This window comes from Rhinolophus sinicus, chromosome 15 (assembly GCF_057876585.1).
Source record: "Rhinolophus sinicus isolate RSI-liver-muscle chromosome 15, RSI-T2T, whole genome shotgun sequence".
Lineage (NCBI taxonomy): Eukaryota > Metazoa > Chordata > Mammalia > Chiroptera > Rhinolophidae > Rhinolophus > Rhinolophus sinicus.
The window spans coordinates 47,042,242-47,069,746 of record NC_142515.1 but is presented as its reverse complement, the minus strand read 5'-3'; the positions used below and the strand labels follow the sequence as shown (position 1 = coordinate 47,069,746).

The following is a 27,505-nucleotide window of genomic DNA, read 5'->3' as shown; positions in this document are numbered from 1 at the left end:
AAACTAGTGAACACCAAAAGCAGGTCATATTACTCACAAAGTGAATAATAAGTAGGCAATAATCAGTTTGCCTTAGACAGTCCTGGTTTATACCTGGTGTCTTGATATATTTATTCTTGGCACCTTTCTCTTCTCACAAAAGGTTCCCAGTTTAGGCAATAAATTATGGTCTAAATACTGTCGCCCAATTAATAAAAAAATAAGGCAATGAAATGTGTTAATAGATTCCTGAAAATTTTTCCACTAAGCTTCATTTAACAGAAATAACTATAAAGATATTCTTAGATATTAAATTTTTTTTAAAGATTTTATTGGGGGAGGGGAACAGGACTTTATTGGAGAACAGTGTGTACTTCCAGGAATTTTTTCCAAGTCAAGTTGTTGTCCTTTCAGTCTTAGTTGTGGAGGGCGCAGCTCAGCTCCAGGTCCAGTTGTCATTGCTAGTTGCAGGGGGCGCAGCCCACCATCCCTTGCAGGAGTCGAAACCGGCAACCTTATGGAAGAGAGCCCACTGGCCCATGTGAGAATTGAACCAGCAGCCTTCAGAGTTAGGAGCACGGAGCGCTAACCGCCTGAGCCACCTGGCCGGACCCTTAGGTATTAATTTTAATTAACTTCAAAACAATCTGAATACAAAATTATAGTGGAACAAATTTCTTTCCTGGAACCCATAGATATGGCAACTGTATTGCAGTCAAACCAGGAAACGCGTTGCCCACCACTTGTCTTGTACAGGAGCCTTTAATGGTTCCTCTGCTCACCTCAGCCCTCTGCCTAAAATCAGCACATGCTTTTGGTACCTACTTTGACTTCACATCACTAGGGGCAAATCTACTTGACTTCTGACATGTAGCCACCTCAGGTTATCTCCGATCCATAGATTCAACCCACCTCAAGAGTTAATTAACCTGTGGGCTTAAAGGTCTGATGAGATAGAGAGTATTCTGGGCCACACTGAAGGAAGCAGGGAAGGTGTGTTCCTCCTACGCTATGTATTAGGTGGGTGCAAAAGTATGGTTTAAAAAGTTAAAAATAAAGGCAAACACTGCCCTAAGTTTTGCACCAACCTAATATATGACTGTCAGAGTGCTATGAAAGCTCTTTAGTATAACATCAAACCCTAAAAAAAAAAACCCCAAATCTACGGTCTCCACTGTAGTATTTTTGATTAATTCTAGTCAGTATTTAGAGATCTAAGTAGCTAAGGGAAGTCAGGTTCTGAGTGGCCTCTCAAGTCAGTTATCACCTGGATCAGAAAAACACACAACAAAGATTGGCCTGGACCCAGCCACCCACTGAAGATCCCATTCCTTTCCTGCGGAATTGTCAACAATCCTATGGAGGTACCTAGAGTATCTTTATTGTTTGCTATATACAAGTAACCTTACCTGTTTCCACCAAGTCCTTTAATGCCTTGTGGGCATGGATATCCACGGGCAGACTCCCTAATACATTTATGTTTTGTCTGTGTTCTAAGCCAACTCATCCATGTTTAATATATTCCAAATTCCTTTCTTTAGCAGAAAATTGTTTCTACACTTTTTTTTTGCTTCCCAAATAATTGCTCTTCTTACCAGAAATGACCATACCTTTATTAAGGCAGAACACAATTATGTTGTCACTGCTTGTTCCCTTCATCTCAGTGAGGACTGTGCCCTACAGGTCTAAGGCACTTGAGATTTTCCCTCAACTGAAGGATAGGGAAGGTGGCTGAGAGCTGAAATTCTTGGGGTGGTCATGGTCTTTGACCCTGTGTCCAAGTTCAGATGTCTCCACTGGTGCTGAAAATGGACATTAAGATTTGTCAAAAATGTAAAAGCATCTTCAAGTGTCATTCCTCCTTATTCCACCTTTGGCAAGTCTCCAAAGCTCTGACCCTCAGCAAAGGTACAATTACATGTCCTGGTCACTCTTAGGGTTTAGAGAGATAATGGCTCAAGGGTATGCAACTGACTGAGTGTCATCTGCCTTGCACTTGTCGGGGGAGTTCTATGGTAACATATGCAGTGTTACTGTGAGCTCTCAGGGTGCAGAGAAGGCAGGCAAAAAGGACATCAGCTAATCTGTCCCACCTACTCCACACCGTCCAGTTCAGGGTCTTTATGTTTTTCACTCAGTGTTTTCCAAAGAATTACTATTGACGACTGAATTATTTGGATTTCTCTACTAAAACACATAAAAGGTGAGGTGGAAAAGAACACTTTGTTAGCTCTTCTTAGCTTTGCCACTGTGATTTTGGAATTCCATGGGACACGTTTGGTTCAAATTGTTGATATACATTAAGGTTAACTGTATAAAATATTCTCAAAACCTATAAAATGGTGTCACCCAAAATCAGATGTTATTAGATTAATAGCAAAATCACCTCAGATTTTAAGTCTATTAAGTGATTTGATGTCAGTAAGTGGTTAATTCTGACTCTATGCTGAACATCGATCATTTCTAGATTGTTTATGGAATGTATTCCAAATATCCTGAAATATCCTGTAACATTCATTCTTTGGACTGTATTTGAAATTTTTACTTAATGGTTTAGCCTTGCTATTTTCAGAGGATTAAGCCTAATCTTTGCTTCTCCAAAATATGCTGGGGTTATTTCTGGTAACCCAAGCAGTTCCTTTGTCCTTTGTGATGATTCATTATGTTTCACCACAAAAATAGGAGCAGGAAGTCCTCTCTTCTGTTAGGACAATGAATACCAAGGAACCAGCACCCTTGCCACTTCAGAGGATGTCTTGAATATTATAATGGAATTAAGAGTCTTTTCTTCATCAGCATAACCATCCATTCAGGGCCAGCCCAGTGGCTCAGGTGGTTGGACCACCATGCTCCTAACACCAAGGTCGCAGGTTCGATTCCAACATGGGCCAGTGAGCTGCGCCCTCTACAGCTAAGATTGTGAACAACAGTTGCTGCCGAGAGCAGCAGGAGGTTGGCGGGGGATGCTGTGTGCTGCTGTGTGCTGCATGGGCTACCGTGTGCTACCAGGAGCGGCCAGCAGCCATCACGAGCTGCCGAGAGTCCACCAGAGCTGCTGTGAGCTGCTGGACAGCGACCAACGGCCTCAGCCCAGGGGGAGCACAAGGCTCATAATACCAGCATGAGCCAGGAAGCCGTGTCCTACACAACTAGACTGAGAAACAACGGATTGAACCGGAGTGTGTGGGGGGAGGCGGAAGAAGGGGAAAAAAAACCCATCCATTCATTCAAGCTACAAGACTTTATGAATTAAGGTTTTAGGATTGTGGGCACTTCAAATCATCTAAAGGGGCACACAAACTTAAAGATGGAGAAGAATCCTATAGGCTCTGAATAAACTGATTCATAGCCAATATTAGTCATCTCTAATTCCAAGTAGTAACAGCTTGCGGTTAGGGGATCAGACCAGGTAAAATACCAAAATGTATGTGTTGGATATTCCTGAAAATTTTGAGAAGAGTGAAAAGTACACATTTAGAAGGATTTTTTGTGTCGTTACATTTTTGAAGAGTAATTTTCTAGGACTTAGGCAAAATTCAGAAATACTAAATTCTTAAAATTTCAATTGTCCTATAGTGACCGAACCAAGTATTCGTAATGCAAAAACAGGCATCCAGAACATAAAAAGGATGGGAAAATAAAATTAAATATTACCATAGACCAGGGGTGTCCAAACTTTTTTCAACGTTTTTTACTAAGGACCACATGCGGTAAAAAACACAAACAGCCGGGCTACTCACTCGAGGTGAAGTACATATTGCCTCACCTGGTTTATTTAAGTAAACTAAATATATTTTTGGAATTTGCTGCGGGCCAATTAACAATGGATTGCAGACCGCAGTTGGCCCGTGGGCCGCAGTTTTGACACCCCTGCCATAGACCTTTGTTATCCGATTAAATTTTTTGACATGGTTAATATCAGATAAGAATAAAAGAATAGACTGCATTTTTACTTCTGAATATTCAAAAGTTTAGAAAAACAAAAACAGGTCTTCTTTCCCTCATTTTCTAAAACCAATTTTTCTATATGTAACTGCTTTTTTTTCCTAGCTTAATCATTTCACTTTCCACTTCCAATAAAATTCTTTTGCAAGAAATTTACCTCTAAGAAATAATACAATGGAAAGATTTATGCTTTTCCTCCATTTTCCCAATATTATTCTAATTTAAGTATCTCTGGGAAAAATAAGTCTGACAGGTAGACTTTATGATTTTTTTCTCATTTAAAAACATCCCTTATTAAAGAGCTACATTCTTTACTGTCTTTTAAAGTTTATCTCCAAGATTTTCCCTTGAGGAAAAACTTTCCAACTACCCTATGTTTCATCTTACCTCAAAGATGGAGAAACATTCATACAATAATTGTATAAATATGGATCAATCAGTAATCTGACTTCAGAGAAGTTCAACAAACCATAAGACCAGAAACAACAACTTAAGACAAAAATTGGTTTGAAAGAGTTTCAGGTATTTTAATCTATTTCTCAGTAAGAACCATGTGGGTTCCATTTAGCTTAAGGCATATGGAACATGGCACTTACATTCTCACATTAACCTATTTGGAACACCTAACCATTACTCTAGCAAAATAAGGCAAGGCAAAATGGAATAAAATAAACCCTAACATAGAACCCATATACAGAGGGTGCCAAAAAAAAATGTATACACGATTTAAGGAAAAAACTGTATTAAAATTGTTATAATATATACCGATAACAAAAGACGTAAGTCACATTTGACTTCTGCAATTACAAGAGGTGCTCGAAGTGGCCAACATCAGCGTAATTTTAATATTTTTTTCCTTTCTTAAAATGTGTGTACATTTTTTTGATACCCCAGTATTTCTATGTCAGTGAAACAGTCCAGGAAAGGTTATTTAAACAAATACGAAAACCTAATCATCTGGTAAAGATGGACTCAGTTTTCACCAGTGTTATACTACTTTAAATCAGTTTCTCAACCTGGGTACTGTAGACATTTTGGGCTGTAATTTTTTGTTGTGGAGGGCTTGGCTATGCAATATAGGATGTTTAGCAACTTCCTTGGCCTCTACCAACTAGATGCCAGTAGCACTCACCCAGCTGTGACAAGTAGAAATGGCTCCAGATATTGCTAAATGTCCAGGAAGGGAGGGGTAGGCAACGGCGGGTGTGTGTGTGTGTATGTGTCAAACTCACCACCCACTGAGAACGACTGTATCAGTGTATCAAATTTTCTACCTTTTTCACTCAACAGCTAATCAACTCTTATGTATTCACTAAAATATTCACTGAAGGAAGTATACAGACTAATAAAAATATTATTTTTAATGAAAGAAGGCTTAACTTAAGGCATCAGACTGACATCTACTGGCTTAGTACTAAACTGTACACTTGACATACACTGCAAAAAACCCCTCAAAATTAAAAGTAATTAGGTGCTATGCTGAGAAAGTGGAACATTTCACTGAAAACATTAACATCAGAACTATTAGTTCAATGTAAAACCTAAAATATGTGATAACAATGGTAATTATCTATTGTTTTCTTAGTTTCTGATGTACTGTCTTTTCGATGAACAAACTTTTTAATGAATGATTTTAGAGACTGATAATTAGAGGGTTTTTTTTATGACAAGTAAAAAAAGTGTCTGGGTCAAAAACCTTGCAAAGCTTTAGCAGCATGCTATTTTATGATTATACTGAAATTTTAAAAGACTAAAAAAAATTTTAAAAACCCTAATAATGCTATTTCCATAAATAAAATTACTACAATTTTTTAGGTATTTTAATAAAAGACATGGTAATTAAATACTACTGTCAATTAAATTGATGAACTTTATTGGGGTTAAAACTATAACAAAGTTCATCCTAAAATATTTTGCAATGCAAAATTATTTCACTCAAGGAGTGTTTAATAATTTGAATGCCAGGAATTACAAGCAATTTTCAAAAGCAGACTCCCACATTCATAAAACTTTATACATCATTTGAACTAACAGATATTTATACTACTAAAATCAAACATGCATCACTTTCAAACATTCTTGTATCATGATTTTTTTATATTACATTATTTAACACCATTCTTCCTCACTACATGTGTTATCATACACTTGCGCCATTCTCCTTGGATTTCTGATCTTTATCCTCATTCTTCACATTATCCTATAAAATAATAAAGAAAAAGTAATTTTATTAGATTCTCTAAAATGTTACTTGAAAAACTAATAAACATTAGTAAACAGCTGCTTCAGGTAGCCCATTTTACCAACTATGCCAGAATGGAAAAAATCTTTCTCAATTCTATGCAGGATGGCTTCTATTACAGTATTTGAGAAAGCCATCTGAGTCCTGAAAATTAGAGGTAATTAGGCAAATAGTATATTCCTTGCACTGCAGATTTTGTTACATCTTATTCTCTAAGTAAGAAAAGATTGTGGAATATCTCTCAATTATTGAAGTTAGTTTACAATGGCACTGAGTTACTAGACAATTTGTTTTTTAGTAAGAATGCTAATAAATTAATTTTGATAGTGCCAAAGAGTTTCTCAACTCTGCCCAACAATAAATGGGTTTTAAAAAGAACTGTATGTTTTTATCTTCCTCAAATTCAAACTCACTCTCTGGTTCTGAGGAATAGAAATAAAATTTCCTTTAGGAAGTCTGTATACATAACCCATGTTGACATCCCAATTAAGTTCTAAAGAAATACAATCTTTTGGGGATTGCCTCTGAATAATCTGGTGGAGGGCAGAATGCTACAATTATTTGCTTCTAGAAAAAGCTTAACTAAGAGCTTAATAACATTAAAATTGCCAGAGATTTAAAAATTGAAATAAACTACAAAAACATCAAAAGTACAGAACTGCTAACCTTCTTGAGAACAGTGTGTATTTCATCCATTACTGTGGATAAGTTTCTGATTGTTTTATTCAGTTGGTTTTCAAATTGCAAATTCATGTTTTCTGAAACCTTCAAGTTTTCTTGTAACTGGCCAAGGTCCTTTTTAACTTCTCTGAGTTCACCAGAGAGGCTTTTGTTGGAATTCTCCAAGTTTAATATGGTTTTTTCATCTTCATCTGTTAAAAAAAACAAAAAACAAACAAACAAACAAAAATTCACCACTGAACACCTTAAAATTTCCAATTTAATTTTGAGGTTAAAAATATTTAAGCTAGGAAAATAAAATGCAGATATAATTCCTTAAAATGGCTACAAGTGTCAATTTCAGTAGTTATAAAGCACATTTGCAACACTCATTTCATTTAAAATAAGCTTTATCTAAATATTACTTCTAAATCCAGGTTCCATTATTCGATGATTGTACAGACTTGAGAAAATAGCAGAAACTGGTGAAAACCAAGAGGAGTAAGAGGATGCAACAGAACAACAAACAAACCTGAGAACGCACACGAAGATCTGACATTAATTCTTACAAAGCCAAGCAATTTCTAATCTTCAACAGAAATGATCAAAACTAAAGTTACATTATGAGGCCTAGACTAAAAGACATGGTAGGATAGGCATATATGTGCAGTCATGTATATATGTGTACACATATATATATCCCAATAGGGTGCTAAAAGTACTGATATATCTAATTCTGTTCCTTACCTGTTTTTTCTTCTAGTAACTGTAGCTTCTGTTCTACTTCAGCTCTTACTTTTTCACTCTTTTCCAATTTTTGTAAGAGGCTTCCTACATCTACCATTGCACCATTATACACAATAAGGCCAACATTTTCTTCCATATCCTTCGATTCCTGTTTTACTGTTGGTGTTGGAAGTAACAACCTGTTTCCTATAACATAAAAGATACCGTATTTTATTAAGCTATTTTTCTTTAATTACTAATAGTTATATAATGGCACAATTTTAAAATAATATACTCAAACCTAGCATATCTTCCTGCAATGCTTCAGACTCTTCATGGTTTTCTTCATCCTTTGAGGTGTCTGTTAACTTTCGGTAAAAGCAAGATTCACGGAGTACTACTTTATTAAGAAGCTTCTTTACCTGTTATACAAGTAAACAAATTAAAAATATGAAAAAAAGTTTTTGACTCTCCTTGAACAACTGTGTTCTAATTTTCACTTATGATGAACATCTATGGCATCTGTTTTCTCTGGTATTCACTCCCACTCAATTACAGCACTTATTCTTTGAAATATCTTCTCTACAAACCTAAAGTCCAAAGTATCATTTGAAAAACTTTTGTTAAAAAAAGTTTAACATTGATAGAAACACTAATAAATATATTGAAGTGTATGCACAAAGACAATTACAGCATAGTTTGTATAGTTGTTTATTACAGCATAGTTTGTAATTGTAAAAAATGAAAAACGCCAAGTAACTGGCACTAGCAGCTAAGACAATTATGGTACATCTATACCATGGATTGCTACGCAGTCATAAAAAGAATGAAGTGGCTCTCTATTTTCATAATAGAATGCTCATGATCGATTGTTAAATTTAAAAAGTTGTTTATCGATATGTACAGAATGACTTTATATGTTGTTTATAAAACTGGAAATATAACGAGTTGCTTATAAAAAGATGCTAGAGAAAGGGAACTAGAGGGAGAGGGGACTTTTAAGGTGACTTTATACATTTCAGAACTGCTTGACTATTACTATTATATTTAGTACATATATACTGTACTAGACAGTACATATATACGGTATTGCTTTCATATTTCAAAAAGTCAGAGATTAAAAAGATAAAGTTATTTTAAAATGTTTTTCATTTTAGATATTCACAAGATAGATTACCTGAGCACGAGAAAGATGTAATCCAAGAGTGTAAAGTATTTCTTCCAAATCCTTTTCAAGAAGGTAACCGCAATGGCTTTGATCAAAATAAACAAATGCCATTAACAGATCCCTGTTAATTGTGATCATCTGAGTCTTCTCTTTTTCCTAAAGAAAACGTAGAAGATATAGTATACAATTTTTACCCCTGAAACGCGAGAAACTGAGACTTTATCCATAAAGTAGCAAAAATCTGAAAAGATCTTTGTCTCATTTTAGCTCAAATAAGTCGATCTGGTTTATGTGTATGGGAGATAGGAATGACATACTGGTTATCTGACATAACCGCAAATATCGAAATACAACTGATTGAATTCTTTTTTTTTTTTAAAGATTTTATTGGGGAAGGGGAACAGGACTTTATTGGGCAACAGTGTGTACTTCCAGGACTTTTTCCCAAGTCAAGTTGTTGTCCTTTTAATCGCAGCTCAGCTCACGGTGCCGTGTTCAATGTTAGTTGCAGGGGGTGCTGCCCACCATCCCTTGCGGGACTTGAGGCATTGAATTGGCAACCTTGTGGTTGAGAGCCCACTGGCCCATGTGGGAATCGAACCGGCAGCCTCTGGAGTTAGGAGCACAGAGCTCCAACAGCCTGAGCCACCGGGCCAGCCCCAACTGATTGAATTTTGCTCTGAGTGAATATATAGATATACAAGGACCAATAAACTTCACGACTATGTTATATTTAACAGTAAGTCTGGATTATGTAAGAAATGGAAATTATCGGGGCTGCTGGATGGCTTCAGTAGGTTCAAATGCGAGCTCTGAACAACAGGGTTGCCGGTTCGATTCCCACATGGGCCAGTGAACTGCGCCCTCCACAACTAGATTGAAGACAACGAGCTGCCAATGAGCTTCCGAGCTGCCACTGAGCTTCCGGAGGGGCGGCCAGATGGCTCAGTTGGTTAGAGTATGAACTCTCAGCAACAAGGTTTCCAGTTCAATTCCCACATGGGATGGTGGGCTGCGTCCCCTGCAACTAAGGTTGAAAACGGCTTGGAGCGGAGCTGCGCCCTCCACAACTAGATTAAAGGACAATGACTTGGAGCTGATGTGCCATGGAGAAACACACTGTTCCCCAATAAAAAAAGGAAATTATCACATTATAAAGAACACAGTATTCAATAAATACCTTATCTTTAGAGGGCCTCTCCTTGCAGTACCTGTTGATATCTCTTTTGTCATCTCGTTTGTTTACTTCTTCCTCATCCCGATCTATACAATACAATAGCAATAAAAAACTCCTTAATACAGATCTTCAACTACCAAAACATACTTTTCTATTACTGATCACTTTGCAAAAGACACATTAGCAAAGAAATATCATATGACTACATATGGATAAAAATAGTTTGGATTTTAAAAGAAAATTATGAAGAACTTAAGACTTTTAGTCTCCAGAACTGAGAAACAATCAATTTCTATTGTTTAAGCCACCCAGTCTGAGGTACTTTTTACAGTAGCCTTGGTAAACTAATACATACGTCATCCTTTCATGAATTATATGCAAATATTAAAGAGTGTTTTCCAGTTACTTAATGTTATCTGTTGAAAATTTAAGAGAGAAATTTTGGTTCTACAGGCTTCTTGGCTCTCTCAATTGGATCTCCATGAAAAAGCCCAGAGTAACAAATGGTTCATTGGTAAAATACAATATGAAGTATACTAAACACAAGAAATTAAACGGTCCTTGAGATACTACAAAGCATATATACTCATAAATATGTCATACTATATTCTTGGACATCCACAACATACATAAGCAGCTAAGAAATTCTGTGCTAAAACATGCAGAACTTTGTTTAACCCAGGTTTCCCAAATTTATTTGATTCTAGTACACTTTATTAAGCTTAATACCTGTTAATATCTTGGGACACTCTGGGAAAGACTGCTTTAGGTAAGAAGCTGTACTTGAACAATGTAAAGAAAACTTTATATTAAAGAGAATATACATGCTAAAACATGCATGAACCTTGATAACATGCTAAATGAAAAGACAGTCACAAAAGACCAAATGTGGTATGATTCCATTTACATGAAATATCCAGAATATCTACAGAGCCAGAAAGCTACTAGTTGCCTAGGGCTGAAGAGGTTGTGGGGAAATGGGAGTGACTGATAATGAGTATGGGGGGGTTTCTTTCTGAGATAAAGAAAATGTTCTAGAATTGATTATGATGATGGTTGTACAACTCTGTAAATATTAAAAACCAGTGAGTGATGTACTTTTAAATGGGTGTAATTGTATACCATGTGAATTATATCTCAAAAAAACTTTTTTTAAAATAAAGGAAACAGGGGGCCGGCCCAGTGGCTCAGGTGGTTAGAGCCCCGTGCTCCTAACTCCGAAGGCTGCCGGTTCGATTCCCACATGGGCCAGTGGGCTCTCAACCACAAGGCTGCCAGTTCAATTCCTCGAGTCCCGCAAGGGATGGTGGGCAGTGCTCCCTGCAACTAAAATTGAACACGGCACCTTGAGCTGAGCTGCCGCTGAGCTCCCGGATGGCTCAGTTGGTTGGAGCGTGTCCTCTCAACCACAAGGTTGCCAGTTCGACTCCCGCAAGGGATGGTGGGCTGTGCCCCCTGCAACTAGCAATGGCAACTGGACCTGGAGCTGAGCTGCACCCTCCACAACTAAGACTGAAAGGACAACAACTTGAAGCTGAATGGCACCCTCCACAACTAAGATTGAAAGGACAACAACTTGACTTGGGGGGGGGGGAAGTCCTGGAAGTACACTGTTCCCCAATAAAATCCTGTTCCCCTTCCCTAATAAAATCTTAAAATAAATAAATAAATAAATAAATAAATGAAACAGGAAAATATTCTAAAGCTGGATTGTGGTGATCGTTTCACAATTCTGCAGTTACTAAGAATTATTAAATTGTATAGTTAAAATGGGTGAGTTTTGTGGTATGTATTGGCAACCTTAGTAAACTGTTTTTAAAAACCCAGAAAACTGACAAGTACCCAGTGAAACTTTACAGGTACTTTATGGCTGGAGCCTACGACTGGTTAGGTCATCTATTGTAGGGTAATTTGGGTATCATTTCTGTTAGTAAAAGTTTGTTATTTAAAATTTGGATGTTAGGTATAGGGGTGTTTATTATTGGTCTTAACTCTACCTATATGTTATATGCATGCGTTTGCATATATGATAGTCTTCATAATTTAAAAAAGTGCTAAAATCAGGTTTCTAAAGAATGTATTCTACAAAACAACATGATCTATTATACCTTTTATAACACAGTTTAAGCACCATGTTCAGGAAAATTTCTTTCCTCAAGTTGAACAAGTATTAGATATACGACATATGATTAATTAAAAATAAACATGTCTGAATTCTCTCACCTAAAAATAAAACAATATAAACAGACTTTCGCTAGAAAAAAAATTTACTGTTTCTATTCTAAAAAATATAAAATACCAAAATTGTGGATTTCAGTGATACAAAGTCACTAAACAAAAAAATGTATTTTTTATTCTAAGAAATAAATTTGAATCATACCATCTTCTTCATCTTCAGCTTCTTCTGCTTCCATTGGATCATATTCATCCTGATTGTTATCTTCTTCAGTTTCATCATCATCTTTAGAATCATCTTTTCTTTTATCATCTTTCTGTAATTTAAAATGCTGTAAAATTAAGATCTCACCAAACGTGAAATGACAAAACCCAAAAAACATTAAATCCACTACAAATAGAATGACATTATAAATTTCTTATGACAATAATATACTCGAAGAATAAACTGCCATTCACAATATATGTAAATCAAACCATAATGCTGTGTGGCTGAAACTAAAAAAGTAAATACATGACCATAAAACTAGTTATAGATATTTATTTATATAGGCTTAATTCACAGTCTTAAATTTCTAATACACTAAAACCTTTTAGTTTGGCCTTTATGTTTCATTACTCTGATGGAATTCATCATAATTTGTTACACTCTTGAAAGGTAATTGAAAACATTTAAATCAGGTTTCTCGTCATGGAAATAAATACAGACCTTCCTTTCATCTCTATCTTCTTTTTTATCTTTGTCATCGCCTGATTTTCTCCGTTTAGGTTTTGGCTCATCAGTTTCATCATCTCTTTCTTCTTTTTTATCTTTTCTCTCATCTTTTTTACTTTTCTTTTCCTTTTCTTTTTTGTCCTCTTTCTCAGGAAGAGATAATAATGATTTGTATATTCTGACACCAAAATCTCTTTGAAGCATTTCATTGAAAAGTTCTGCAAACAATGAAACCTATAAAAAGACACCAATAGTAATCCAGATAACTTTAATAGAAATATTGAAATAAATCCAGCAGTCAGTAATTTATCAAATAACTTGCAATACCTAACAATTAATGTGCACTAACAATAGAGTTATAGTAATTGATGTCAATAATGTTGAGAAGCTTCAAAAATCCTCAAAAACTCTTCTGAAGATGTAAGCTATGTTTAATATACATTTGCTCAAATATTATAAAAAATAAAAACTGTACTACAGAAAATTTGAAAATGAGGAGTAGAAAAAAAGGATTTCTACTTCGTTACACAATCTTCATGGTAAATGTACTTTATTAATTTACTTTCCAGGTTTTTATGAAACGCCTGCTATGTACCAGGGACTGTTCTAGGCATTGGACATACAGCAATGAAGAAAGCAGATAAAAATCCTGACTCTCATGAGTCGGGATTTCCCAACTAACAATATAGTGGGGAACAGTTCGGTATAACCAAATCAACATCAAATTATAACAAAACAAACAGGATGAGAGTAACGAGAGTATAATCAGAGAAGGTGTCCTTGATAAGGTGACATTTGAAAAGTGACCAGCAGGTGGCGGTTGGGGGGGATGCCATATATAGATACTAGAACATGCCAGGGGCAAGGGAAACCAATTAAAAATTCTGAGTAGGAAGCAAGCATTTATTACTATGCAAGGATCCATGAATAATAACTTTTAACATACTCATGAACCTAAAATCATATACTAAATATTCTATGTAAATATTTCTAAGGTTAATTGCTTTCAACATGTAATCTTTAGCAATCTGTTCAGTATATTTGGTAAAACACTTTAATCAGACTATTTTCCTGATCATAAAGGATAATACAATGTATTCAAATTATAAGTGATCTTGTAATCTATTTTTAATTCATGCTCAGTCTTTACACATTTTAAATAAAACTATTATTAGTAAAATGACAATTAAAGATGTTAAAAATTCCACTTTCTCTTAACCATTAATGTAAACTAACAAAACCTCCATTTGTGTAAGCAAATAGCAAGAGGCATATCTTTTCTTTAGAGTTTTCTATTACCTAGAGATAAAAAGCAATAATTAAAATGCATTAGATTTGCTTAGAGAATTAGAACATTAACTAGAAGAACAGAATTAATTCTGCCTATCTTTTCATCTATAAATATTGAAAAACAGACATACATTTAGCATTAATATTAAGTCAGACAAAGATTCATAATTTTAATGATAGGATTTTTCTTCGTTACAGAGTAATCTCTCTTAAATCCATGTATCAAAATGATTTCTGCATTCTAATGATAGGTTAAAAGGAAACTAACTAAGGGGATATGTTAGGTGGGGAGGAAAAAATAAAGGACCATTTTGTTAGCAAAGGGCTGTTTCCAAATTGTTTTGTTTCCACCAGAGTAGCATTAATTTCAGATCCTCTTACACCATCTGTTAGATGTACAGCATATACTTTATAAGCAGTAAGTAATACCGAAGACTATTTCTTTTCATTTACTTATTTCTTGAATGACTACTACATGGTAGGCACTACTACGAGTTAAATTATGGCAACTCCAAATAAAAATAAAATTGTGTAGTAAACAATGTTTAAGGATACTGGTTTATTGGAATTATTAATGTTAACACTTGTAACATTTTATATCAACACATTTGCATGCATTTCTTCTTTTCTAACTGCCAGTAATCCTGTGTGTATAAATGCCTCTAAGTAATTTACTTCATTTTTTTTTTTTTTTTTTTTTTTTTTTTTTTTTTAATTAAATTTATTGAGGTGACAGTTGTTAGTAAAATTACATAGATTTCAGGTGTACAATTCTGTATTACATCATCTATAAATCCCGTTGTGTGTTCATCACCCAGAGTCAGTTCTCCTTCCATCACCATATATTCGAAATTTACTTCATTTTCATCTTATCAATTGGTGGACAATGACCTCTTGGGTCAAGCATAACTTATTTTTCCAATATAATTTATAACCTAAAACAACATGAGATATGTTGATAAAATACAGTAAGTGAACACAATTATAATTTTGTACAGGCTATTAAAAAATTAGTCTTTTGGTATATTTTACATTGTTTTGCTTAAAGAATGAAGCAATCATTTATTTAGGGATAAAAGTCTTCAATTGTTTTGAAAACAATGACATAAGCTATATGTTGTAAAGCTGCTCCAAAGTGATGGTACAAAGGAACAGATGCATGTTGAAAAGATAAACATCAATTATTATATCTTACACCTCAATCAATCACAAGTTAAATTTTCAATCCCATTAATTGAGGTAAGCTTTTCCTCATTTCCAAGGCAATTAAATATTATATATCATATATCTCCTGATATCCTGATAAAAGAACATACCACTAACTATGAAGTAGTCTTAGGAAAAAATATAACTGAACGTGAACCTGATTAAGACTTTAGATCCAATTATCATTTTACAGGAAATAACAAGGCCAAAGGGATATTTAAACCATACTATAGGAACGCAATCAGTAAAGGTGAGTCTGTTGGAAAAATCATCTAAGTGTTTTTCCAAAAAAAATAAGTTGCAAGGAAAAAAACAAAACACAAAAAACAGAAACACTGACAAGGCAAAGAAATTTAAGACACGTTACCCAATCAAAATGTGGCCCTTATTTGGATGCCAATTCAAACTTAAGACATTACCTCAAATGAATGTTCTTTATTATCTTCTAATCTGTAGTCCAAAAGTACACTCAAAGACATGATACTACAATCAAACTTGCCACTTTTTGCAGCCCAATTTGGATGTACAATAATGGCTGGTTCATCAGGCAAAATATATCTTCTTTCCCGACGCTGGCGTTCCATTTCCTCTTGACGTTTTCTTTCTTCTTCCTACATAATTGAAATTTTAAGTAAAGGTTAACTCTATGTACAAAACATATATACACCTGACCCTTGAAGAACATTGGTTTGAACTACACAGGTCAACTTAAAAGCAGATTTTTTTCAATAAATACCTGTAATGTTTTTGATCTGTGGCTGGGATGTGGAGGGCTGTGTGCATTGATCTAAGCTATTTTATACAGGAGACACGAGCACCCACGGATTTTGGTATCCTCAGTCCTGGAACCAATCTCCCTCAGATACTGAGGGTAGCTAAATTTTTGGGAAGTCAAAAGTTGTACACAGATTTTCCATTGAGCAGGGGTAGGTACCCCTAGGCCCAGAGTTGTTCAACAGTTACAACTGTAACCAAATGTATACCATGTAAAGAAAAAATCCCCATGACCCCTTGTGGTTATTATACCAACCATAAGGGCTGATAAGGGAGAAGAGTCAAATGACTAAAGTGGCTAGCTGTGTTTATGGCTCCTAATTCTTTCTTTGGATTTCCCAGCATAGAAACTGGAAGAGGAGGAAGAGGCAGAGAAAGAGGAGGAGGAGAAAGAAGAAGGAGGAGGAAGAGGAAGAAGAAGACTCTTATAATTAATGTTATATAAATCAGGGAATTCTGGTAAAACAGTGGTGGTAGTAGCATAGTTTTTGGATATTCCTGAATCCCCACATTAAAGAGACAAAATAACCTAGATAACAAAACTAAAATCCATGTACATTCACAACAAAACAAGGTGACAAGGTATCTCCCTAAACCCCAATATACAAGTGGATGGGGAAAAGCCACGAGAACCAAAAGATCTATGTGTTAACTGGTGCCTCTGTGTGGGGAAAGCAGAAGGAAGCAATGGGGTGGTCTGATGGATCTAAGAAAAGGAAAACCACAAAATATTCAACAGGTAAGAAAAACAGCAGTCAATAAGCATTCACTGGAAAGGGCAGCAGGTCAATTTAAGAACAGTAGCTAAAAACTGAACAAAGTTTTACCTCCAACAACAGTGAGTACAAGGGGTCCGTATTAAGGCCTGAAAGGGCCTAGAACATTCTAGCCCTAGGAACTTGCAAAGCTGATTTGCCAGGGCATCCTTTCAGCCCAGGGCACCACACTGAGGAGAAACTTCTGAGAGTAGAATCAATAGTGAGCAGGACAGGGATAACAGAGACATGAGAGAGAAGGTCCAGATACAAGTGACAGAGGGCAGTAGAAACAGAAATCTCAGAAAGCAAGCCACCATATTTTTTGACAGGACAAGAAAACAGAACATAGAGCTCTGTGAAGTTAGAAAAGCTGTCTGAAGCAACCTGCTTCAAATAAAATTTTAAGCAAATTAAATTCACGTAAAAATAAGGAATAGAAAAGTATTGAGATCAAATGCCATACAAAGTTACTACTTTAAAAAAATGAGAACAAGGAGAAGTACATCCCTACAAGCAATGGAAGTGGGTCACAAAGACACGGCCACAAGACAGATAAAAATTTTAACTTACTCTTTTAAAGTGTGCTAAAAGACGTTAAGAAACATGAAAGAACAATATAAGTAAGAAAATGAGGTGATAACATTCAGGAAACAATTAGAAAAAAAATGACAGTTTCTAATGACATTTTTACAAATAAATTTTTTATGAAATTTAAGAATAAAACTGGAAGGAATACAAAAACAAACTCAGGAGGTAAGGCCTTAAGAGAACAGAAGTGGCAAAAATTTAAAAATCAAACAAACAGGATTCAAGAAAAAGTGACTAGTATTGAAAAAGCAAAAAGGTTCAATCTGAGATAACAAGATTCCTTATAAAAAACAAAAGCGACAACCGAATACAAAAAACTATTATTTAAAAACTTGCTTGTTCATAGCAATATTATTTACAACAGCCGAGAGGTAAAAACAATCCAAGTGTCTATCACCAGGTTAGTGATAAACAAAATGTGGTATATACATACCATGGAACATTACTGATCCTTAAAAAGAAATAAAGTTCTGATACATGCTACAACATGTCTGGGCCTTGAAAACATTGCGCTAAGTGAGAGAAGCCAGACCCAAAAGGACAAATATTGTTTGAGTCCACTTACATGAGGTATCTAATACAGGCAAATTCAGAGATGAAAAATAGAATAGAGGTTACCAGGGGTGAGGAGAGGAGTTTGGTGAGTTACTGTTTAATAGGTAGAGTTGCTATTTGGGATAACAATAAAGTTCTGGAAATGCAGAGTAGTGATGGTTGCACAACACAGTGAACGCACTCAATGCCACTGAACTATACACTAAAGATGGTATAATGGCAATTTTTATTTGTGTATATTTTACCACAAAAAGTTTAAGAAACTTTCCTGAAAAAAAAAATCTGAAATTTTGTACTGAAAGAATACACCATGTATCTGAAGATATTAACCCAGAAAGACCAATATCAAAACACTTTTCTAATAAAATTAGAATTCTGTCCATCCAGGCAAAATAGCAAATGATTGTATCAGAAAGCAAATTGCATTATCACTTTTTGACAGCAAAACTTTGTAGGGGGAAAAAAGAGTAACATTTAAGACATTCAAGGAAAATAAATGTGAACCAAAGATTTTATATTCAGCAAAATGGACTCAAGCATAAAGGGTATATAGTCCATCAGCATACAAGAACTTAAATATTGCTATCATGAGCTCTGAAGACTCTACTAGAAATGAACTTCAGAGACAATGACATAAGGACTAGTGGTGAGCATTAGCTATTTACCTGGAGAACCAAGAGTAAATGAGGATTATATGAGAATTCAGTATGCAATGCTATATGTTGGAATGACGTATTTATTGTACAACATGAAAACAATGAGAAAATAGGAATAGGAAACGCAAAAATATTTTTAAACTAATTTCAGCAGTAATATTGATGGTGGTATTATTAGTATTGTGTGTCTGCAAATATATTCCCACCCACTGGCAAAGAAAAGGACAATTTGTGCTTCAATAAAAATAAGAAATGCAAAGAACTGAAACCCATTCAAATGACTAAATCCATAAATTCATAATGATATTTAAGAATAAACATACAAACATAACTATATGATCGTAAGGAACCTATTCATTATCTTGAAAACTGGATAAACAAAAAGAAAATAACACTTGCTTCAGCAGCACCTGTACTAAAATTAGAATGATACAGAAGATAAGTATGGCCCCTACCCAAGGATGATGTAAATTTGTGAAGTGTTCTATATTGAAAAAAAGAAAGAAAAAGGGAAAAGAATCAAACACTGATTCCACCTTCAACAGTAGGCCCTTTGTGTCCATGGCTTTTTGCATTCATGAATTTGTATCCCCAAATTCAACCAACTGTGGATCAAAAATATTCAAGGGGGAAAAAAAAATCCCGGAAACTTCCAAAAAGAAAAATTTTAATTTGGCATGTGCCAAGCACTACGCTAACTCCACTAGAATAAAGTGATGTGTGGGCATACCATGCTGTCACCTATTTGCAAACATAGGTTATATAAATACTACGCCATTTTATATGAGGGACTTAAGCACTGGTGGATTTTGGAATCCATAGGGATCCTGGAACCAATCTCCCACAGATACTGACAGACGACGGTATATGAATTAATAAATTGTACCACTGGGTAACCAAATAGCAGATGAGGGAAATATGTGAAAACAAAATGGTAAGAACTATAATAATATCACCATTTTTCAACCCAAATGAATGAATGGATCTAGGATTTGAGCACCAATGGCTGCTAACATCAAAAACTGAAAATCGCTCTTTGCCTTCTTTCTAACCTTCGTGTCCTGAACAATTCGGTTCTGAAGCAACTCTCCCAAGCAAAGCAGGTGTCCATACAAGGGACAGAGGCTGGCAGGGAAGGAGAGCTACAATGACCCAGGGCAGATAAGCTGTCCAGTTCCCAGGTTATAAAACCCAAATGAAGCCAGAAGGGCATCCATACAAACACTGTAGGGAGTCAGACCAAAGTTGCGTAAAGCGGATAGAGTATGTAAACGGGGAAAGGAGTGCACTGGACAGTTGAGCAAGTAAGCAAATGTATTAAGTGTAAAGGAAGCTACATTTCTCATTCTTGAAGAAAGCAGATATATGGAAAGGGAGAAAACTAGAATAAACTCTGTGATGTTCGAGTATTACTTGGAGGTATAAGTATAAACTCATGACTGTCAATATACGTAAGATACTGTAATAAATATAGATGTAAATATCTATCTATATTCCATAGCTCTGTTCACTGAGAGGGGGTGGAAGCAGCACAACAATAACAATGAATACATTTTGGCTCCTAACTACCAGTCATTCTGCCCTAAAAGGTACAGGGCTTAGTGGGGGAAAGGGCTGATTCCAGAGCAATGGCAGGGATAGTACACGGCGAGATGGAAACACTGTACTGCGCTGCACAGTAAGAAGTTCTCAGATATTGATGAGCATATGTCAGAGGCCAACTTGAAAGGGCTCCCACTGGCCAACTGAGCAATTTCACTATCAAAATAAATACTTGTAACTCACTGAATAAGTAATCATGAGTCCATGCATCTCTTAAGAACAAGGTATTTCTCCTACATGATCACAAAACCATCCAAGAAATTTAACTGCTTCAATATTATCTAATAGCACACCCTTATCCATATCAAATTTCTCTGATTATCCTAAAAAATCATTTTTTATGCCTTTTTTCCCCCTTCCTATCCAGGATCGAGTCAAGTTTCACTTAGTGTATTCAGTTGTCATGTCTTCCTAATCTCCTTTAATCTAAGTCATTTTTCTTGTCTTTCATTACATGGACATTTTATAAAAAGTTCAGTCAAACTGCTTTGTAGAATTTTTCACATTCTAAATTTATCTGACTGTTTTCTCACAATTAGATTAAAAAGTAAACATTTTTGGCATGAATACCATATAAGTAATGATCTACATACTTCACGATGCATCACATTAGGAAACATACAATGTTTGTTTGTTCATTTACTGGTGTTATGCTTCTGATATCCCTATATTTCAAATTCAGAAAACAAATGACAGATTTATGCATTGAGGAGTTATTTTATTGGGCATTAAAACTGACGCATAAAACAGTGTCTGAGTCTTAAGAATTCAGATGCAATCAAACATAGCTTTAGAAGCAGCAAAATTCTGGGACAAGCACTTCACTAGAACTCAATGCCTGAATTTAAAGGCTCTGTCCACCAAATTTTCTCATTTTCTATATCTAAAACATATGAATAATTTGTCATTCATTTTTAAAAGGGAGGATTAAAATTACATGACTTAGAAGTAACTCAAATGTCTCTGGAGAATAAACAAACAAAACAAACCATGATATATTCATACTATGGGATATTATTTAGCAACAAAAAGGAACCAATTACTGACATACACAACAAAATGGGGAGGGGGAGAACGGGGGAGAGGAAAAAAATCAGTGTAAAAAAAAAAAGGTTATGATCCCATTTACATGATATACCGGAAAAGGCAAAAGTATGGGAAAATAGATCAGTAACTCTCAGAGGCTGGGTGGTGGGGGTAAAGAAAATGCTTACAGAGTGGTACAAGGGATTTTTAGGAGGTGACAGACCTGTTTTACACCTTGACTGTAGTGGTGGTTACATGACTAAACACATTTGTCAAAACTTGCAGAACTGTTCATTAAAGACTGGATTTTACTATTATATAAATTATACCTTAATAAAAGTATACACACATACTTCAAGACCTCCCTATAAACCAATATTAAACAGTACATTTAAATGTTTTAGTATATACCTCTTTATCATCTTCAGATTTCCTATCATCCTCCTCTTCATCTTCTTTTTCAGATTTCTCTAATTCCTTTTGTTCTTCTTTTTGCTCTTCCAATTTAAGCTGTTTTGTCAATCGGGCTATTAACTGCGATTTTAACCCTTTGGAACTAAGGGCTCGACTTTCTAATTCTTTTCGGAGATCATTTACCTAAATATACAGAGCATAATAACACAGGAAAAGAAAATGAGATATTAAAATAGGGAACAAATTGTAATTATCTTCTGTCTGATTTTTAAAAAATTTGGTGAAAAGGATACTTATATAACTCATAAAATGTTTCTAAAAATGTAAACTGTTAGAACATTTTTTTCAAAATAATTTACGTATTTTAAGATGTAAATATAGAGGGTGCCAAAAAAACGTATACACATTTGAAGAAAGGAAAAAACTGTATTAAAATTACGCTGATGGTAACAACTTTGAGCACCTCTTGTAATTGCAGAAGTCAAGAGACTTGTATTCATCTTTGGTTATAAGTATATATTGAGTATTACAATTTAACACAGTTTTCCTTTCTTGAAATGTGTATACTTTTTTTTGGCACCCTCTGTAGTTAATGCTCTGTGACCCAGTAGTTCTAATCTCTGGGAATTTACCCTAAAGAAATGTCCTAAACAGGAAGAAAAAAATCCTTTACACATTCCTTGAATAGTCCCTCCCTCCAAAAAAGTAAAAAAAATCGAAATATCCAATAAAAGAGTAATATCTACAAAAAACAAACAAAAAAACCAGCAACAGTACATCAACTACATGGAACAGTATAGAACATTTAAAAATAATTACATGGATACCACTAGTATTAATAGAAAAGGATGAGACAGAAACTTTTATACAACATAATTTAATTAGAATTAACCAACCAATTACAAGCTTGTACCCAGAAAAAATAATGGAAGAAAATGTATCAAAATTTTAAGAGTGGTTGTGTTTCAGTGATGAGCTTAAGTAATTTTTTTTTCTGTTTTAATGTATGTATCAATTTTTAAAATAAGCACACATTACATTTATAATCATAAGAAATGCAGGTTTTAAAATAAGAAACATAATAGCAAAACCATTCATTTGACAAAAAGTCCCGGGATGTAGACTTAATCTATTTGCCCAAAGTTTTTGAATCTATAGGACTCTATGAAACCTGACGCTGACAATGTGAAGTAGTGCAAGAATAACAAAATTCTTATGATATCTATTCTTTACTTATTAAAAAAGCAATGTTGATTAAAAAGCTAGTTTCATAAAAAAGAAGAAAAACCATTTTTTTCCCTGAGAACAAAAGTTAATCAAAAGGTCAGCTTTTAAGTATTAAATAACAAGCTACAAAAACAAGTAATGATCAGCCTCTGATATTCTGAACATTGCAGAATGTATATATATATTTCAAGGATCTACATGCACATTATAGGCCCAGAGATGCAAAACTGCAGAAAGATAATAAGTCCAGAGACCTTGGGAGCCAAAAAAACCCAGTACAGGTTAACCAAATATTTTTTTTTAAAGGCTCTTAAATTATACCCTTTCCAGCTCAAATATGTATCAATCCACCTTTTACTTTTAAATTTTACTTTAAAAACTGGATCTTTTCCCTATGTTTCTTTCATTCTTAAACTGAAGTTACTAAAATGCAGAAATTCTGCCTTCTTGGTCAGTTCCCAAATTAGAAAACAATATTACTCACAGCACAGGGAATTATAAATTGCATTCAACAGACATTGGCTGAAGTGATTTATCGAAAGTTGCCTTTTACTTAATTTTTACGTACACAAACATAAATATAATACAGAATACATAAAATCAGTAAACTTCATTTTTAATGGCTTTTAACTGAAAAAACCAAAACAAAAAAATACTGTCCCCATTCTCTATTCCTGTTCAGAGATGTCAAATTAAATACTATCACTTTCAAAGTTACCTTCATTGTCTTTGGATCAAGTTTAGACCAATGGGTAGGAGTGGAAATTTCTTTAGCTTCACCATCATCCTTCTCTTCTTCATCCTGATATATAAAGTTAAGAACATAATTACTATTCTGAAACCTTAAAGTAAAGGTAATTTATTTTTAAAAGTCTGTTGCTGATCTGTGCAAGGTCACAAATGTTTCAGATTGTCTTCTCCTAAAGTTATTATTTAGGCAAGTCCACGTACATACATTCTACCACTTTTAATTGATCACAAAGACATTCATCAGCCAATCAAAGCCAGATCTGTGAAACACAAAAGGGTGATAAATTACAACACAAAGGATTTCAGGGATGCACAAACACTGCCGGTCTCCACTAACCACACAGTGTGTGATCTTGCCCCAATTTTCAAGCCACCCAAAGTTAAGACTGATTTAGTCAGACCTTTCAAATGTACCACAGACGATGCCACATAGCCTGAAATTTCAAATCTCTCAGACTTGTGGTTGTCCAATTTCAAATATCCATGACTAGAACTGATGACCGTGAAAGAGAAAATTTTTAAAATTTTAGAAAATGGCAAAATGTTTAAAATGGCTTAATACTGAATCTTGCTCAACAACTGGTCCCAGATTCCAGCAACTAGACCTGATAAAAACAAAATTCTGTGCAATTTAAGCACAACTTATTTTCTTTTGAGGTCTCAGCACTCTTAAAATTAGAATAGACAGATTTTTTTTTCAAGAGAAAAGAACATACAACTATACTGCTGAAAGCTGGATTACCAGTCGCTGTTACCAGTTATGTTCCTCCATGTGTGTTTGTTATGTAGTGTGTGGTGTGCATTTGTGCCTGTGTTCCTGTGCCTGTGAGAAGCGGAAATAGAAAAAGGGATTAGCGTTCAGTGCCTGTTCTCCATCAGCCTCCTTGCGTTCACCCTGAAGCTTCTCGACCAGCTGCTGCTTGTATCCTCGGGAGAGGGTTTCCCACTCTGAGCGGGTGGGAAGGCAATGCCAAACATCCGGGAAAAATAAAACCACTGTCTCCACATGAGCTGGAACTGTACGCCCCTTGTGGGTCTCCTCAGGGCGATGGTAGCGAATCTCTGCAAAACGGTACCTGTTGCAAGGGAAGAAGCATGTTGGAAAAAAAATTCTAAAATACATTTAAAAGACCCTAGTTCACTTGTAGCACATCAAGTAAAGAAATTTTGCTGCAAGAACTTGAGGTTGGTCTAAAGAAAAAAAAATTATAGAAGCCATAGTTCCTCTTTTGGTACATCTGCATATTTACAGTTAAAAGAATATGTTCCCCAAGGCATTTTCAAGTTTGTTTACAGAGCTACCCATATTTTAGAGAATACCTGAAGAAGCTGGATAGCTGTTCAGATTTCATGTGCTAAAAAAAAAGTTCTCAATTAAGTCACAAGAAATATACTAAAATACACAGGACGAATAAGCCTCAAGAGAAAATATGGCTGAACAAAAATAATCAGCAACTACGTCATATTATAACAAAAGAATTATAATGAAATGAAGTTCTCTCTTGACGATCTTCTCCAGCTATGCATGAAATGAAAAATATTTTCAACATACATCCAACTTCCGAAGTACAGCATAACAGAACATTTAAATTTCCAGTATATATTCATTAGTTCTTAATCCTTTTTCCTCCCAAACATTTTTGGCACCAAATAAACTTTTGCTACAAATGGGGATTTTTTTCCCTTTGAGATTACCTGCATGATCAACGTTGCTAAAATAAGGGGGGGGAGGCTGACAGACAAGATCATCTACATAAACTATTAGAAAAACATTTCTAATCAAGAAATGAATTAGTACTTACCATTGTGTGCATACACTTAGATCAATGCCTGTCAGAGCCTTACAACAACGAATAGCAGTCTTAATCAACACAGAGGGGTCTTTTTCTGGGTCTGGTCCATCCAACGAAGGAGACCAGTGGCCTCCAATGGCCATGGCTTCATCCTTGCCTTTCATGCCCACTAAAAACTAATTCAAAACAAAGAATCATTTACATATATTATGCAACTTTTCAAATTACAAATAAAATACTTGAAAAGGAAAGGTACAAACCTTTCCAGTATCATTTTTACTACCTCTGGTATCTGTCAGTCAAGGAAGAGTTCAGTTCATCATGTTCCACACTGCATTTCAGCAATGGAATAGGATTTACACATCATAACTCATCCTTCTAAAATATTTTTTCAGATAAAGAGCTCTTCTAAAGAAACAAGCTATAATTTACACTTTAACAACATCCAAAGATACACTAAATCCATTATCACTAAGATTTTTCTATACTACAAACAAAACAACAAAATGACAGTTGAACTAGTGACACACGAGTTAGACATAGCCATAATCTGCAATGAGAAAAACATCTACATCATTAAGTAGAGTGCCTTAATACTAAAATTAGTTTAGTTATTAAACTAATGAAAAAGATTAAAAAGGTAGTGTTTTTGATTTTATATATACAGTTGGAACCAAGCAAAGCAAACATACACCTAAAGTTAAAGTAAATGTTTCATTTTACCTTAACAAGTCTAGCAGGATGTTGAAATCCATCTCGAAGTTCTTGTGGGTCTTCAGCAAGAGCACATGACTTATGATACAAATCTTCCATACCAGGGCTAGCCATCAGCATTACCTATTATAGTCAAATAATTCAATCCTGTCAAAAGTCTAATGTAAAAAAATGAGAAGCACTACTAATTATCCTTACATATTAGATATCTGAAATTTTTTATAAAAATGGAAAATAAAATGCGATAGCAAAAATGGTTTTAAGAGACCTTATAATTATACAGTTTTAACTTTAACTTTTCAAGAGATGGTTTTTGATCAATGTTTTAAAATAGCAGAAAACTACTGACCATAGCAGTACACTGAATGTCACCCTGCAGACTAATTTAGTACAAGGTTACCCTGCACCCTGATATAGTACAGTCACCCACCATTATGTTTTATCTGGCCCTATACAAAGTCAAAGAACATTCCTAAAAGCTCATTACATCAACTTCATCTTCACATTTTTACAAGTTTTAAAATGTTAAAACAATAACTATAATGTTACAGTTTAAGAGGTAAGGCAAATAGAGATTAAATTACTTAAATAACTAAAACAAAATCAGGCAGACAAGAAAAAAACAGGTATTCAGATCTTAAACCTAATAACCACTTCCTGAAGATTAACTCCACAAATACTCTTAATATGAATGACTGCTCACAAATTTTAGCTGTATATCGCAGAATACAAACCTTTGCACTGTATAAGTGGTCAGCATCCGGTGGATCAAGAATGGCCACATTTTTTTCTAAGGACTCTACTTCTCTGTGCATTACATAGAAATTGCAGTAATTTCCCAGCTGAAATGGTCTTGACAAAGGGAAAGCATCCACCCATGTAAACTGAGCATCAAAAAAGTCACTAGGTATATATAAATTCTGATAACGGCGCCTTAGTTCCATCATGTCACAACTAGGACTGAAAAACAGACATAAGTAGTGAATAAATAGCCCTAATAACAAAGATTATGCAAACATTCACTTAATTCTGAAGTTAAATATGTAACCTGACATGATTAAAAGCAGCTGCAAATGGACAGTCAATTATCAATGAGCTTTAGATGTTCATAGAGGCATATGAAAATCTCATTTTCAAATTGTTTAGTTACAGCTCTGAATAAACAACTGGTTATCTAAATGTTACATTTCTTTACTTTTTGTGTGTAGCTTAAAATTCATTATAGAAGACCCTTTGAAATAACTTCAAACTCAGCTGCAGAAAAGATCTGAACAAAAGCAGTTCTGCCTCAGTTGAAACTGTGTACTTTTGAGAAAATTATGGTTCGTATAGAATGGATACAAAGAAGGGATAAGAGTGGTACCA

The 27,505-nt window shown here is 34.8% G+C and overlaps 1 protein-coding gene, 1 non-coding gene and 1 pseudogene across 4 annotated transcripts in view; 1 reads left to right on the top strand and 2 right to left on the bottom strand.

Moving 5' to 3' along the window:
* Positions 1 to 5,774: 5,774 nt before the first annotated feature.
* Positions 5,775 to 27,505, bottom strand: part of CCAR1 (cell division cycle and apoptosis regulator 1) — a 46,019-nt gene continuing 24,288 nt past the window's right edge. For all 3 annotated transcript variants that reach the window (XM_019731734.3, XM_019731733.3, XM_074339528.2), the window contains exons 11-25: positions 26,875 to 27,100; positions 26,150 to 26,263; positions 25,436 to 25,602; positions 24,499 to 24,709; positions 23,602 to 23,685; positions 21,654 to 21,839; positions 15,703 to 15,894; positions 12,782 to 13,021; positions 12,278 to 12,389; positions 9,901 to 9,983; positions 8,730 to 8,876; positions 7,854 to 7,974; positions 7,574 to 7,759; positions 6,833 to 7,038; positions 5,775 to 6,124 (exon numbers count right to left, since the gene is read on the bottom strand). In XM_019731734.3, the coding sequence (XP_019587293.1) occupies positions 6,065 to 6,124; positions 6,833 to 7,038; positions 7,574 to 7,759; positions 7,854 to 7,974; positions 8,730 to 8,876; positions 9,901 to 9,983; positions 12,278 to 12,389; positions 12,782 to 13,021; positions 15,703 to 15,894; positions 21,654 to 21,839; positions 23,602 to 23,685; positions 24,499 to 24,709; positions 25,436 to 25,602; positions 26,150 to 26,263; positions 26,875 to 27,100 (2,335 nt within the window). In that variant the 3' untranslated portion in view covers positions 5,775 to 6,064. The remainder of the gene's footprint in view (positions 6,125 to 6,832; positions 7,039 to 7,573; positions 7,760 to 7,853; positions 7,975 to 8,729; positions 8,877 to 9,900; positions 9,984 to 12,277; positions 12,390 to 12,781; positions 13,022 to 15,702; positions 15,895 to 21,653; positions 21,840 to 23,601; positions 23,686 to 24,498; positions 24,710 to 25,435; positions 25,603 to 26,149; positions 26,264 to 26,874; positions 27,101 to 27,505) is intronic.
* On the top strand, positions 19,010 to 19,108 carry LOC141572956 (U6 spliceosomal RNA; annotated as a pseudogene).
* LOC141572977 (small nucleolar RNA SNORD98) lies at positions 25,734 to 25,798 on the bottom strand. Its single transcript, XR_012498566.1, has one exon. It is a non-coding gene; the product is annotated as a small nucleolar RNA SNORD98 (small nucleolar RNA).